Source organism: Dromiciops gliroides, chromosome 4 (assembly GCF_019393635.1).
Source record: "Dromiciops gliroides isolate mDroGli1 chromosome 4, mDroGli1.pri, whole genome shotgun sequence".
Classification (NCBI taxonomy): Eukaryota; Metazoa; Chordata; class Mammalia; order Microbiotheria; family Microbiotheriidae; genus Dromiciops; species Dromiciops gliroides.
Window position 1 is genome coordinate 339,217,184 of NC_057864.1, and position 16,084 is coordinate 339,233,267.

At 37.1% G+C, this 16,084-nt stretch overlaps 2 protein-coding genes across 2 annotated transcripts in view; one reads left to right on the plus strand and one right to left on the minus strand.

The window, feature by feature from the left end:
* ARMC2 (armadillo repeat containing 2) overlaps positions 1 to 16,084 on the plus strand; it is a 166,838-nt gene that overhangs the window by 49,861 nt on the left and 100,893 nt on the right. Inside the window, 1 exon segment of the mRNA XM_043999711.1 lies at positions 13,822 to 13,932. Coding sequence (XP_043855646.1) covers positions 13,822 to 13,932 — 111 coding nt within the window.
* Positions 4,510 to 4,819, minus strand: LOC122752801 (ubiquitin-like protein 5). The gene has a single exon (XM_043999723.1). The coding sequence runs from the start codon at positions 4,817 to 4,819 to the stop codon at positions 4,598 to 4,600; it is 222 nt and encodes a 73-aa protein (XP_043855658.1). The 3' UTR covers positions 4,510 to 4,597.

The window sequence follows — 16,084 nt, forward strand, 5'->3', positions numbered from 1 at the left end:
GAACTTCAATGGTGCCAACTTCGTCATTAGCAACAGAAATTAGAAATTTTTTTATGTGAAAGGAGAATTAGCTAAAGTAAAAGCCAGCTGAATCATAGTCTTTGTATTTTATGGCTATTGAATATAATGTTAAATGAGATAATAATGTAATTGATAATATAAATCACAGGCTAGAAATAGTTAAACTAAAATAACATTAAGCTAAAATAAATATTTTCTTTAAACTTATTTTTCTTTGGGGAAGAAGTCCATTTTTATGATTAACAGGAATTTCACAAAATGTCTAAGAAAATGAGTTGGGGATGATACTGCTTTCTGAAGTCCCATTGTTGCTAAGGTTTATTACACTTGCATGCTAAAAACATCAGCCAATAAGTGTAATATCAATTTTTTGTGTCCAAGATGCAGAATTGTGGTTTAAAACTGTAACCACTGAGACAGCAAAATCATAAAAAACATGCTGAACTTTTTGCTTGACTTACCAGTTTCCTGTTGAATCATAATTGTTATATTTAGAGAACTCTGTACCAAGATGAAAGTATTTTTCTAAAGTACTAGGTTCTTCCCCAAGACTAAAACAAAGATTTAATTTTTGGTGGGTTTTTAAAAACTCTAATGATTGTATATTTCAGTCCTTAGAATGACTATTCCACTTGAAAGGTTATTGTATTGAACATTTTGGGGAGGGAGGGAATTTGCCGCACAGTGGTAAAGCACAAGTCTGACACAAAAGAGTCCTTGGGAGAAGTGAAATAAGCATTGTTATTAGAACACCTTGTTAATGTTCAGACCAAGAAGACAGAAATTTCAGGGAGGGTACACAGAGATAGATCTAATCCCACTCCAATAAGTAACTGCTTTCTAATCTCTTCCTCAACCTACATGAAGTTATTATTTTTAGTACTTAAAGATACTGTTCACAGTGGGGGCACTGAGAGTAATTCATTCATAGCATTTTATGTTGTATTTAGTTTTCCTTGATGAACAGTTCACTTATCCAAGTTTTCCTTGGCATCATTGGATTTACATGGAAGGCAAAAAAAGCTTAACTGACATTTTGGTCTTAAAATCTGTATTTCTGATGATTTTGAGTCATCTCCTCTTACATTTTTGCTCCATTAAAATACTTCTCTGGCTTTTGAACTGTGGTGGTGTGTTTGCTTGGATTTACTTTTTTAAATAGAAGGGATTTTGAAAATGACACTGATCTGTCAAAGTGTACAGCCAAGTTTTTTGTAAAGCTTGATATTTTTATGTTTGTTCTTTGACTCCATTTAAAATCTACTTATAAATTCATAACGTTACGATAAAGTATACATTATGATGTAACAAATAAACAGGTGGCACTTCATTAAGCAGCTTTAAAAAATAAGCTCTAATACCATTGGAAAGAGATTTCCTCCTGAAGGCAACTTCAGTGTAATGTTTTATAGTTAACTCTTGTTTATGGAATGTGTTACCTGGACTATTGCTGTGCAGGTTATTGAAGGTACCTAAACTAAGTATCACTTTTTGACAGCTCCACTCCTGTTTATTTCTGTGGACAAAATGATCCTTGATGCCCGTTAATAACTTTCCCTGCTACTAAGGTTGGAGAAAGTTTATGTCTTGTGTCTGGGAAATGAAGAGAGAAGGTGGTTGGAGGGTAGCAATACGGTAGGATGGGACACTTGTTGAGATTTCTGGCTGCCTCTGATAATAGTATGAATATGCTTTAAAATAAATGGAAGTGTGGGGCAGCTAGGTGGCGCAGTGTATAGAGCACCGGCCTTGGAGTCAGGAGTACCTGAGTTCAGATCCAGCCTCGGACACTTGACACTTACTAGCTGTGTGACCCTGGGCAAGTCGCTTGGCCCCAATTGCCTCACTAAAAATAAAAAAATTTTTAAAAAAATAGGAAGTGAATTCCTAAAACATCAGACCCTCCACATTCATATGTGAGTACAAAACTATAATTCAAATTAATTTTCATAAAGATGCTATTTTGGATTATTCATACTAGAGTTCGATTTCATTCATGTGCATGATTAAGAGTTGACTCAATTTAATTGTTAAAAAAAGTCGGGCAGCTAGATGGCACAGTGGTTAGAGCACCGGCCCTGGATTCAGGAGTACCTGAGTTCAGGTCCGGCCTCAGACACTTAACACTTACTAGCTGTGTGACCCTGGGCAAGTCATTTAACCCCCATTGCCCTGCAAAAAAAAAAAAAAAGTCATTGTAGCTAGGTTAACAAAGCAATATTACATGAGTCATTGATCTCATGGGAATATTTTTGGAATTCTTAGTAGTGAGGTTTGAGATTAGTCTTTCATTGAAAGATTTTCTCTCTTTCTCTCCTCTCACTGTCTCTTTGTCTTTCTTACTACACACACACACAGACTGTGCGTGCGCGGCGCAAGCGCCCGTATATTTGTGTGTTTGAGTCATTCTACATAAAAAATGGTAGTTAAACACTTGGGAACTGATATGGTTTTCAAAAGAATGTATAGAGTAGGGGTTCTTACCCTTTTATTTATGTCACAGATATCTTTAATAGTCTGGTGAAGTCTATATATCCCTTCTCAGAATAATATTTTAAAAGGATATCATATAATACTTAGAATTAAAAGGAAACCAATTATATTGAAATGTGTTCAGTTGTTTCAGTTGTGTCCGACTCTTTGTGACTCCATTTGGGGTTTTCTTGGCAAAGATACTGGATGGTTTCCATTTCCTTTTCACAGCTCATTTTATAGATGAGGAAATTGAAGTAAATAACAGTAAGTGACTTGCCCAGATTCACAAAGCTAGTAGATCTTTCTGACTCCAGAACTGGTGCTCTATCCACTGTGCCACCTAGTTGCCCATATTGAAATACTAAATGTTTTTTTTTTTGTTTGTTTTGTTTTTTTTTGCGGGGCAATGAGGGTTAAGTGACTTGCCTGGGGTCAGCTAGTAATCCAGGGCTGGTGCTTTATCCACTGCACCACCTAGCTGTTCCTAAATGGTTTTAAAAGGCAAGTCAGGGTCCCCAGAGTTAATCTTTCTTATAGAGAGAATCGAGGGTTTAGGACAGAATCTTGGGAACAAGCTACCCTTAGGAGACATGATATGGACGATGAGCCAGAAAAGGAGACTGAGAAGGAGAAGGTCAGGGAGGAGAACCAGAAGAGAGGAGTGATATAAAAACCAGGGAGACAGTAGGCATCTCAGTCAAATGCAGCACATGATCAAAGGGGGATGACCATCCTTCTTGAAAAAAGACCATCTAGGGGCAGTTAGGTGGCACAGTGGCTAAAGCACTGGCCCTGGATTCAGGAGGACCTGAGTTCAAATCCAACCTCAGACACTTGACACTTACTAGCTGTGTGACCCTGGGCAAATCACTTAACCCTCATTGCCAAGGAAGGAAAAAAAAGACCATCTGATTTTGGCAAGTAGGACATCAGCAATAATTTTGGAGTGAACAGGTCAATTGAATTATGAGGTGGAAGCAAAATGTAGGGGTCATGGAGTAGTCAGAAGAAGGGAAGTGAGAGCAAGTGTGGACAGCTTTTTCTAGGAGTTTGCTGAGAAAGGCAGGGACAATACAAGATACTAACCTTGATGAGATGTAAGGTCTAGTGATGGTCTCTTAGAGATGGGGAAGACTTGTGGTGTTTGAATGGCAGTATGGAAGGAGTTAATAGATAGTGAAAGACTGAACATTTGAGAGTGAGGGGGAGATGATTGAGAATGCCTACATGTAGAGAGGGTCACCTTGACCAGGAGAAGGGCCTGCCTCTTTGTTAGACATGGGGAAAGGAAAGTAGGAAATGGTGTCACCTATAATATGTAGGACAATTGCTGATCTGTATCGGTAGAGGGAGTTTCCTACCAAAAATTCCGTATGCAAATTAAATCACATGTCCACAAAAAACAAAAACAAAACCAAAATAACCCCAACCCAGACCTCTGGCTACTCACTGTTCATGTTCATAATGCTTTGCACAGCATCACAGAATTGGAAAGGATTTATTTCCACCTGTAACTAAACCAAAAACACTTCCATAACAAATCCATGTAGACAACTTGTCCAACCTCTAGTGAAAGGGAACCTACCTCACTTATTACCATTCCACTCTTTCTTTTAGAATTTTTCTTTTTATTATGAACTTGACAATAACAAACATGAACAGTTCCATATGGAAAAGAGAGAAACTCTGAATTTCTATTCATAACATAAGAAAATAGGATATTAAATAACACCCCCCTCCCCAGATCATCAGCTTTTCTGGATATTACCAACAAAACCCAGCCGAAAAATGTAGACAAGAAAATTACATTCAAAATCACTATAGAATGTACTGGCTATCTGAGGGTCCAGTTACCAATACACATACAGGAATTATATGAATACAACACGAGAGGCAGACTTAAATAATTTTAAAAGATTTTAAAAGTATATTTTAATACAGTAGTACCAACATTGCCCTGCTTATCTATGACCCTTTTTGAATTCCTTCCTGCTCTCTTCTGAATATTCTTTCTTTTTTTTTTTTTTAGCATCTAAGTTATTTTTATTAGTGAGACTTTAAAAAATGGGGGTGGGTTGCAGAGTCGGCAGGCCTGCTGCCCCTACTGATAATAAAGCTCCAGGTTCATTCTATCATGGATCTCATAGTCACCCAGGGAAACATGGTCCTTGAAGATTGTGTACCATTTCTTAAGGACAATCTTGTTCCAGCAGGTGCCTGTCTGAGCCGCAGTCAGTTTCTTCAGGTCTCCTATAGTGTCATCCGTGTTGCATTTCACACGGACCTTTTTGCCCAGCTGGTCGTTACACACAACCTCAATCATGGCTTCAAGGATTCCCTGCCTGGGCCCCTTGACTTCCCTGAATATTCTTAAAATGTTTCTTTATGACATTCTTTTCTTCAAATCACTCTCCCCTATCCTCCCCCTTTCCAGAACACTAATACACCCCAATCCATTGATCAGTTTTTCTGTTTCTTATAGTCAGTACCAAGTTGTTTTGATTATAGATTTGTAGTATAGCTTGAAATCTGATAATCCTATAGCCCCCTCCTTTCATTCCCCCCTTTAAAATCTTTTTTCATTTCCTTTTCTTGGCCTTTTGCTGTCAAGTAATCCTTGGTAGTTCGATTAATATGACACTGAATCTGTAAATTATTTTAGGTAATTTTTTTTTGTTTTGTTTTATTTTGTTTTTTTTTTGCAAGGCAATGAGAGTTGAGTGACTTGCCCAGGGTCACACAGCTAGTTAAGTGTCAAGTGTCTGAGACCAGATTTGAACTCAGGTCTTCCTGAATCCAGGGCTGGTGCTTTATCCACTGTGCCACCTAGCTGCCCCCTATTTTAGGTAATTTTACTATAGCAAGGCTCAACTATAAATAAGTAATGTCTAGTTATTTGTTTTTCTTTATCTCTGAAAAATATTTTATAGTTTTATTCTTTTAAAATGTGTATATTGGTAAATGGATTTCCAAATTGTTTCTAAATTGTGTCATAATTTTAAATGGGTAAAGGGAAAGGAGGAGGGAATAAGCACTGTGTTAAACATTTTTTTAAACCAATATCATCACGTGGGATTTTCTTTCTGGATTTTATTGGTAATATCCATAAAGGCTAATGATTTTTATAGTTTTGCTATCCTGCTATTTTACCAAAGTTTTATTTTAATTAATTTTATTTTAATCCCTATCTTTATTTACTCTTTGACTATGATTATTCCCTCAATTACTTTTTCTTGTATTACTGATATAGCTAACATTTCTAGAACTCTATTGAATAATAGTGATGATGAACATTCTTGCTTTAGCCCAATCTCATTGGAAAGGCTTCTAGCATTTATTCTTTACAGATATTACTACTTTTTGTTTATAGACAGATACTGTTTGCCATATTGAGGAAAAGTCCATTTATTCTTAGGCTTAAAAAAATTTTTTTTAATTTTTTTTTTTTTTGGTGGGGCAATGAAGGTTAAGTGACTTGCCCAGAATCACACAGCTAGTGAGTGTCAAGTATCTGAGGTCGGATTTGAACTCAGGTCTTCCTGAATCCAGGGCCAGTGCTTTATCCACTGTGCCACCTAGTAGCCCCCTCTTATGCTTTTTAATATTTTCATATAAATGGGTATTGTATTTTGTCAAAAGCTTTGTTTGTATCTATTGGTATAGTTATATGATTTGTAAGGGCCAAATTCAGTATGGGAGAGTTAATTTGGCGACTCGCCATAATATTGGGGTTCAGAAAATAATGGGGGCCCTCCAAGTTCAGAGTTTCCCCTTGTCCAAACTGTCTCTTTTTCAGTTATATCTCCCAGACTAATAAGAAAGGAGGTTAACAGCCTCTTTCCCACAAACAAATCAGGTTTTATTAATGGGAACACATTTTAAAACACAAGTGAAGTTAATAAAGCCAGGTACAATGAGAAAGGGGATAGAGAAAGGGAAAAAAATGTCCCACTTCCCACATAGTTAGAATTTAAACCTCCAGGGTAAAAAGGCCCCCACGTACCTCAAATAAGCTGTACTTCCTTCAGCTACTCAGAACAGCTTGGGTCTGGCAAAAACTAATTCAAAACCTAAACTTGTTTCCAGCTCAGCTGGCCTAATGAGCCAGCCTTGCTTCAACAACACAAACTCACCACCACCTGAAATCTGTAGTTCTAAGGAGAATCAGCTTTGCAGTCTCTCCTGGTTAGTTCTGAAGATCAAACACCACTAGCTCCTCTCTCTCTCTCTCAACCTCCCTTCCCCATCCCTCTCTGAGAGTACTCTCTCTCCCCCTTCCTGCCTTTCTCAAGGAAGGGTGGTTCTATAGCTAGGCTGAGTCTCCAATTGGTTTAACATACCCCCTGGGCTGTCTCCAATATAATTTGACCAGGCCCATGTGGGTGTGGGGGAACTCCTAGGTGGGGGTTAGGTACTTTGACTTAATAAATGCTCTTTGTGTTGTTTTTTCTATAATTTCTTAAAGTACACACCCATCTTCTTTTAGGCTTTTAAAGGTTGCATATTTTCAGTCTGACCATAATAAAAGCAAAAATCCAAAATCACAATTAATTTCTTACAGATTTAAAAAATCTTAATGCCACCACAAAAAGAGCAGCTATAAATATTTTTGTGCATGTGGGTCCTTTTCCCTTTTTTATGATCTTTGAGATATAGACCTAGTACTGGTAATGCTGGGTTAGAGGATATGTATGATTTTATAGCCTTTTGGGCATGGTTCCAAATTGTTCTCCAGAATGGTTGGATCAAATCACAAATCCACCAACGGTTTTCCCCTATCTTCTCCAATGTTTCTCCTTTTCCTTTTTTAGTCAATCTGATAGGTATGAGATGGTACCTCAGAGTAGTTTTAATTTGCATATCTGTAATCAGTAGTGATAGAGAACATTTTTTGTATGTCTGTAGATAGCTTTAATTTCTTCATCTGAAAACTGCCGGTTCATATCCTTTGACCATTTCTCAATTGGGGAATGATTTGTATTCTTATAAATTTGATTCAGTTCTCTATATATTTTAGAAATAAGTTGAGGCCTTTGTTCTGGCAATAACTAAATTTTGTAGCATCAGTGCGGATCTCCAAGTTGACACCTCATGACTGATAGAGCAATACCAAAACAGAGGTAGAGAGAAGAAAATCACAGACACAGAGGAAAAATCAGTTGTCTGCTGTCCCAAAGACAACTCTTTACACAAGAAACTATATGTATATATAATCTCTGATAATGTACATTACTTAGAGAAGTGGGTTTTAAAAAATAATTACTGTTGCCATAGATATCAGTGTTGGGTAAGCACATTATTATTTATTAATATTATACCAGTAAAGGATTGACCACATGTCTCCCTAACTTCTCAAGGTCTCAGGCCATATGGTAGAGAAAGCATGCCAGTTAGCATGAGCAGTAGAAAAGCCCCAAAAGACCCATGCTGTCTCCTAGAGACCTAGGAGATCTCAGAAGACTTCTAAAACGCAAAAGAATCTTCCAAAGGTTTTTACCTTCTTTTGATAGAGGCGGGTCATTATACATTGATCCAAGCTAATTGGTTAGCATCATTCAATTCCATTGGTTGACATGACTCGAAAGTGGTCTACATTAAAATGAACTCTACAAGGGAAAGAATGCAAAAAGCCCTCACTTAAGTTGCTCAAGGCAAAGTCCATTATCTAGGTATGGTTTACTTCCATCAGTCCTTCATTGAGCTAGACAAAAGAATCTATCTCCATTTCTTTTGTCCCCTTGGGTTTGTCCCAGAGGAAGGAGAATTGACTTTATGGACTGAGGGGTGAGGGAAAGAAAGGGTTGAGAAAATGATCTCTGGGTTCCCCCCAAGAAATCCATTAAATTTTTCTATTTTGTTTGCTATTGGGTCAAACAAGACTTGTTCTATCTTCTTTGTCTCATTAGCCTTAATGCTTACAGGTGTAATGATTGGAATGATGCCACCTGCTGGAGACTTACTGTAGAAAAGCTCCGCATGAGGTGAAGGTCTCTGAGGGCAAGACCATGAGTCTTTTCTTTGGTGCCAGGAGGTGACATTTGCTTGTGGGAGGAAGAAGGGGGAGCCTGGCACCCTGACTCTCTCTCTTTTGTGTGGACTCTGGCAGAGAGCAGAGCTAGGAATGCTCTCTCCCTTTAATAGATAGATGAATCAGGCCTTTCTCCCATTACCAAATTCTTATTCTCCTTCATAAATGCTTAAAAGTCTAACTCTTGCTAAAGCTTATAATTTATTGGCTACCACTCATTGGATATTTTAAACAGTATAGCTAGAATTTTAGCCTTTACACAGGGAAGCCCATATGGCCCTTATATAGGGAGAATAAAGTGAGCCAAATTCTCAGTTCTCCAAGGAAACCCATGTCTGAGAATATGAATAAAAGGCATCTTTGAGAGACTTTAAGGTCACAGGATAATGGCATGAGAGTTGGAAAGGAACTTTGATTTCTTCACATTTAGCCCCCTTGATATTAGGTGAGTAAATTGAGGCCCAGAGGGGTCACATGGCCTACTTCAAGGTCATACGAGTAGTAAATGGTAGAGCTGAAATTTGAATCCCACATCCTCTGACAACAAATTCAAATGTTTTTCTTTCTCACTGTCACTTCTACCCCCAGTACTCAGGTCTGCAGGGATATTGGTGAAGACAATACTGCAAGTATGTACTGACTAGGGGACTATATAGTGTGAGACTATGTCATTGTGTCCTTTTAAATCATCCTGCATCTTAACTATCTACCTTCGTTTGTGCCACATGCATATTTGATAAGCTTAAACTGTGGAGAGTCAGAAGGACTTAAGTTCAAATCCAGCTCCATGTGACCTTGGGCAAGCGACAACTTTTATTTTCCTCTGTTTCCTGAATTATAAAATGGGCATAATAGGGGGGCAGCTAGGTGGCTCAGTGGATAGAGCACTGGCCCTGGATTCAGGAGGACCTGAGTTCAAATCCAGCCTCAGACACTTGACACTTAACTAGCTGTGTGACCCTGGGCAAGTCACTTAAACCTCATTGCCCCTCAAAAAAAAATGGGCATAATAATAACATTTATCTCCTAGGTTAATTGCAAGGATCAAATATAAAAAATTATAAAGTGCTTAGCACAGTGCCCGAGAGCCATGACCAAAAAAGAATGTAGGTATTATATTTCAAGAAATCATAAGAGAAAAATGCCTAGATCTCTTTGAACCAGGGGCAAGGTCCTAAAAGAATTCCCAAAGTAAAAACTCCCAGTAACATTTTAGCCAAATTCTAGAGTTTCCAGGTTATATTATATTGCATACAGCCAGAATGAAGGGTCAACGGTCAGGGAGCTACAGTCAGGAACACACATCATTTAGCAGCCATGACTACAAAGGAGCAGAGAGCTTGGAATACCATATTCCAGAAGGCAAAGTGTATAGGTTTACAGCCAAGAACAATTTACTCGGAAAAACTAAGTATGATTCTATGGACTAGGGGTGAGGGAGTAGGAGGATGGGAATGGATCTTTAATTAGATAAAGAACTTCCAAGTATTCTTGATGGATTGAGTAGAGACTGAAATATAAACATAGAAGTCAAGAGTAAAAATAAACATGAGCAAAGCAGTCATAAGGAACCAAATAAATTGAACTGTTATATTCTAATAGGAGATGATTTGTGTATTCTCTCAGGTTTATCACCATCAGGGATCATTGAGGGATCCTAATTAGAGAGGCTGAAAGTAGGTCTTTTATGTTTAATGATCATAAAATAAAGAATGGAAAAGGGAAGAGAAAGAAAGGATAATTACCTCGCATAGTTATGATTAGCAAATAGAAGTCTCTACAAACAAGGAAGGAAGGAGTGAAGTGGGGAGAACTGGAGACACCTGACTCATTTTCATCTGAACTGGTCAGAAGGATATACACACACAAACAGATGGGGAAAGAAATACATTTCACTCAATTGGGAAACAGGAGAAAAAGAGAGAAGGAGCAAGGGGCATAAAAGGCAGAGTAGATTAAGGGAGGGATTAGTTTCAAGTGAAAGGCACCTGCAGGAACTACATAAATACAACTATAAAACACTCTCTATGCAAATAAAGATAAATTTAAATAATTCAAGAAGTATTAATTGCTTATGGGGAGGCCAAGTCATTTAAAATGACAATACAACTTAAACTACCAAATTTAATAAGGTAAACTAAAAAAGGGTAAATGTGGAGTTGGGGCTAAAAAAAATTTTTACATTTACAAAGTGATGAGGGTATACCTAGATGGCATTACATCTGAAGAAACTCTGAGGACTTTAGTGGCTATAAATACATTAGTCAATAGTGTGGCACGAGAGCCAAAAAGACTAATGTGAAATTGGGTGGGATTAAAATGGTATAGTTTTGTAGATTAGAGAGGTGACAGTTGCATTGTTCTCTTCCTTTATCAAACCACATCTATTGAACATTATGTTCAATTTTGAGTAATACATTTTAGAAAGGATATTGATAAATTGGAGAATTGTCCAGTTGATAAGTTAAAAGAGGGTGGACAGAATGAGCCTTGAGATCACTCCATATAAGCATTGAAAGGAACTATGAGGATGTTTAGTTTGGGGAAGGAAGGATTTATAAGTGATAGCTGTCTTTAAGTATCCAATGACCTGTTATGTAGAAGAAGGAGCGGGTATAAATGGCCCTGGAGGGCAGAACCAGGAACTTGGTGTGAAAATTGCAAAGAGGCATTTTTTGGGATTGATAGCAAAAGAACTTCCTTATATATGGTATAGTAGTAGTTGCGTCATAGTCATCGTCATCTAAAAGCTGACTGGTCTGCCTTTGGAGAGAGACCTCACTAGAGGTCCGTAGTGACAACATAGTTTTGTGGTTGGGGGAGGGATTTATGTTCAGGTAAGGGATTAGATGGGTTAATTTGTAACCGTGAAATTCTGTGATGCTGTGACATTTTGATTGGTATCATTAAATTTTAAGTAAATTTGTGAAATATTGCCAGTTCTACTATGTGGCAACACTCACCTATTTAAATATTGTTCTAATTAATTGTTTTTTAGATTGTCCTGTATGGTATTTCTTTGAATTGTAGTTGGTGTAGTTATCTAAAGGTTATCTGTTAGTTTTGTAGTCATCTAAGGTTTATCTGTGTTAGTTCCTAAATTTTATTTAATGGTGGAATTTTTGGTTATTGTATATGTTGTAATTGGAGGGACATAGTGTTCTTTTTACTATATATTCTTTGTCTTCATTGGCAAAATAGTGCAGATATTTTTATAGGTTTATATTGTATCCTGCAACTTTGCTGAATTAAATTCTTTGCTTCTGTTAATTTTGTGTTTTGTTTATTCATTGAGTCTCCTGGCTGCAGAATTACCTACATTTTCTAATATTTTATTTTGATCTCTTCCTTAGGATGGTGATCTTATATCATGATGAAGTTGCTCACATTTTCTATACTGTGAGAAATGATTTGTTGAAAGTGGGTACCTTTGTTTTCTACTTTTTTTTTAGTTGAAATGTGTCTGTCTTTTCATTGTATTTAATATTGACTTGATTTCAAGAAGAAACTTTTTGTTTTGAAGAAGCATCATTTTTTTGAGCCTTGGTTTTCTAGTTCTTTTTTAGTTGTCCTTTTTTTTATTAAGAACTTGACAAACATTTACAAAAATAAACATTTACAAAGAAAAGGAAAAAGGATTATATAGCAACCTTGAATCTCTATTATGTATAGCTTGTGTTTTAAAAGTACATATTAAAACTGGAAAGACTAATGAACATCGATGTATAGTGAAGCGAGCAGAGCTGGGAGGACATTGTGCATAGTGACAGAGTATTGTTCAATGAGCAATTGTGAATGACTTAACTACTTCAAGCAATGCAATGATCCAAGACAATCCCAAGGAACTAATGAGGAAGCTTACTAGGCACCGCCCATAGAAAAGAACTGATAAAAAGAACACTTGATGATTGTAAAATATATAACCAGGTTGTGATCTTGTGGGAGGGGGGGGAAGAAAGGGAGGGGAAGGGAAGGAAGAAAAATTTGGAACTCTAAATCTTATGAAAATGAATGTTGAAAACTACCCTTAACACATAACTGGAGAAAAAATTAAAATAAAATGAGGGTGGCTGCTAGGTGGGCGCAGTGGATAAAGCACCAGCCCTGGATTCAGGAGTACCTAGTTCAAATCCGGCTTCAGACACTGGACACTTACTAGCTGTGTACCCTGGGCAAGTCACTTAATCCCCATTGCCCCTGCAAAAATAAAAATAAAAATAAATGTTTGTTGCTAAAAAAAAGTATATATAAAATTTTATATAGTAGTTCCAAAGCTTTTGTACTCTGAACTCTTCTGTGCTTTTAAAAACATTTCATTGACGTGCTGACTCCTCTCCTCCCCCCAACTCTGCTTCAAAAAGGCCCTCCTTTATAACAAATAAGCATAGTCAATGAGACATCTAATCATTCCCTATGTCTGAAAGAGATGTTTCACTCTGTACCTCTAGTCTGGGTCACCTCTCAGTTAAGAGGTAGGCCCTGATTCATCTTTGGTCTTCTGGAGTAATGCCTCTTTCACTGATCAGAATTCTTAAGTCTTTCAGGGTTGTTTTCCTTTACAACTTTGTGGTCATTGTTGTTTATGTTGTTTTTCTGATTCTTTCCAATTCACAAAGTTGTCCCAGGTTTCTTTGATTCCATCCTTTTCATCATTTCTTATGGTGTAATAATATGCTATTCCATTCACCATTCCTTTCATTGGAGTATTTTTTTTTATGTATAAGGTATTTTATTTTTTTCCGTTACATGTAAGATAGTCTCAACTTTTGTTTATACAAGTTTTACATTTCAGATTTTTCTCCCTCCTTCCCTTCCCTCCCCCCTCCCCTAGACAGCAGGTAATCTGATATAGGTTATATCTATATATCTATATACATATACATATGGATATATATATACACACACACACATATATATATTACACTAATAACATTAATACTATTTCTGCATTAATCCTGTTACAAGAGAAAAAATCAGAGCAGTGATGCAAAACCTCAAAATAGAAAAAAAAAAAACCAACAGCACCCAAAACAAATGGAGTATTTTTTTTAATATAATGAATGGAGGTTGTATTTTATCAAAGTCATTGTGCTATCACACTTTATGTTTTTAAAAGTGGGTTCTTTTCAGTTAGACTGTTAACCGTGAAAAATATGTGGAAGATGGAAAAAGGTAATTCTGTTTATTAAGCTTAGTTCTGGCCACAAAATACTTGTGATTACCAAAGCTGTGCTTATAACTTATATCTAACAGATTTTTCCTCCGAATTTCTTTCTTTCTTTTTTTTTTTTTTTAAGTTTCAGAGGTTCAGAGGAGCTTGGAAGAAATTGAGACAGAAACAGAAACGGAAGAGGAAGAAGCCTTTTGGAGTACAAGAATCTTCCAGATCTTACATGAATTAGAGAAGGGTAGGAAACAGTTAAAATTTTGTTATGTACCGTATTTGTCAAAGGGAAAATTTTGTGCCCTCCCCATTGTCATGCTATTTTTAATACACTCTGCCCATCAACCAATACTTGTGCCTTTCTTCAATATCTCACCACAGTGTGGAGGTGACCCTACATACCTTCTCAGAATGTATTCTAGCAAAATGCAAATTCTCAAGGGTCCAACCAAGCTGGAAATCCCATGAGTATGGACCTGTTCACAGACTTCATCTTTTTTTTTTATTTTAAAAGAACCATTTCTGAGAGGCCTAATTGTTAGATGGGTAGGTTGGCTTCAGATTGATGGAATTTTCAGACAGGGCAGCTCTTGAGGACCTTCTGATATGTTATAGAGGTTTGGGATAAGTGTCAGTAGAGAGAGGGATTACCTCCATGAGCAAAATCAGAGATCTTGTGAAATGAGTATTCATCAGAAACATCAGTAAACATGTACAAACATATGTAGGAACTCACTTCATTTTAACCAATAGCTTTGTTTCTGTAAGTTGCATATAAATTAAATTCTTGGTAAATAAAGGCTCACTTGAACTATACTACGGGGGCCTACTATTAAAAAGATTCCTGTGGCGAATCATTTTGTAAAAAGCAAATAACCCTTTCCTACTGTGAATAATAATCCTTTAATTTGTTGGTTTTGTAAATTAAGATTTTTCATATTTTAGATTTTCATAGAGTTGTTCATGCTATGATGTCTCACACTGCCACATTCCATATCATAAAAGGGCCTTTAAATGTATTTAGCTCCTTGTTCTTTGTTTTTTTTTTTTTAATTCTAAAAACAAATTTGTTTTAGTTTTTCTATTTGACATATTCAAATAGAAAAAAGATTCAAAGTAATTTTTAAAATAAGCAGGCAGTTAAGAGATTGATAATTAAGGGATCTTAACCATTCAGACTTATTAAAGTATAGTGGTTTAGGTATTTCAAGGTAAATAGCATGCAGATTGCTCAGGGTATCTTCCCCCCGCCCCTCCCCCCCATGCGCGCGCGTGCGCGCGCGCGCGCGCGCACACACACAGAATCATACTGAACCAGGAGAAATGACAAGAACCTGGCTGTGACCTGAGTGTGCCAGGGAAGAGTAACCTTTTGTAGGATCAATGAATTCCCTTTCTCCTCTTGCTGTGGCCAAAGTTCATTATATCTGAAGCCCCAGCAGTGTTCCTGTGTCAACTGAGACAAGGATTCTTGTGTCTCTCATCACTGAGATGAAGGTGTTGTATCCTTTGGCGTGAACCTCTCTTTTTAAATTAAAAAAAATTATTGTTATTATTATTATATTTTGCAGGGCAGTGGGGCTTAAGTGACTTGCCCAGGGTCACACGGCTAGTGTCAAGTGTCTGAGGCCGGATTTGAACTCAGGTCTTCCTGAATCCAGGGCCAGAACCACCTAGCTGCCCCCTGGCCTGAACCTCTCTTTCATTCTCCATCCCCCTGCCCTGGGAGAATCTCATTTTGGGGTTATATTCTTTTCTTTGTTGAGTTAAAACATGCCTGTGTTATAGAGCTGTAGTTTTTAGCATCACTGGCCCATTTACCTTTTCTGTGAAATCATCTTAAATCCCCAAATTTGCTGTAGTGGATTGGGACAGATAGGCATTAACAGTTCTTTGTCTCCACTGAGGATAATCCAAGAGGAAAAAGGCTTTAAAATTTAACAAGACAAAGTGAGGTTTTTACATCCTTGTCCCCTGTCAAGGATGGGGTATTAAATACTAGAACCAGTTGCCAATAGAGAATGTTGCATCTACACACATACATATCATCAACACATAGATATCTTGAGTGACTGACTACCATTTAGAGGCAGGGAATGTGTTAGAAGATGTTTTTAGGTTTCTCTTAGCTCCTGGATTCTATGATATGATGAAGAGCAACCCTTGGAGGTGAGATGGATGCTCCTTGATAGTTTGAGGATTTATTTTTTTACAATCTTTTTTTTTGAACAATGACTCTCAGGACTTATTTTTTCCCCTTTGGGTAAAATTATGATTCTTTGAAGGTAGCAAATAAAAAAAATGTGTATGTGAAATATCTGGGGAAGAAACCTACTGAAGACAACCAAGAGTGGGCAGATACGTAGGGTTTCAGGAGAAATTGCCAATCACAGAAG

What these genes read in the sequence shown, in the direction of transcription:
- LOC122752801 (XM_043999723.1), bottom strand. Translation starts at nt 4,819, where the DNA reads ATGATTGAGGTTGTGTGTAACGACCAGCTGGGCAAAAAGGTCCGTGTG.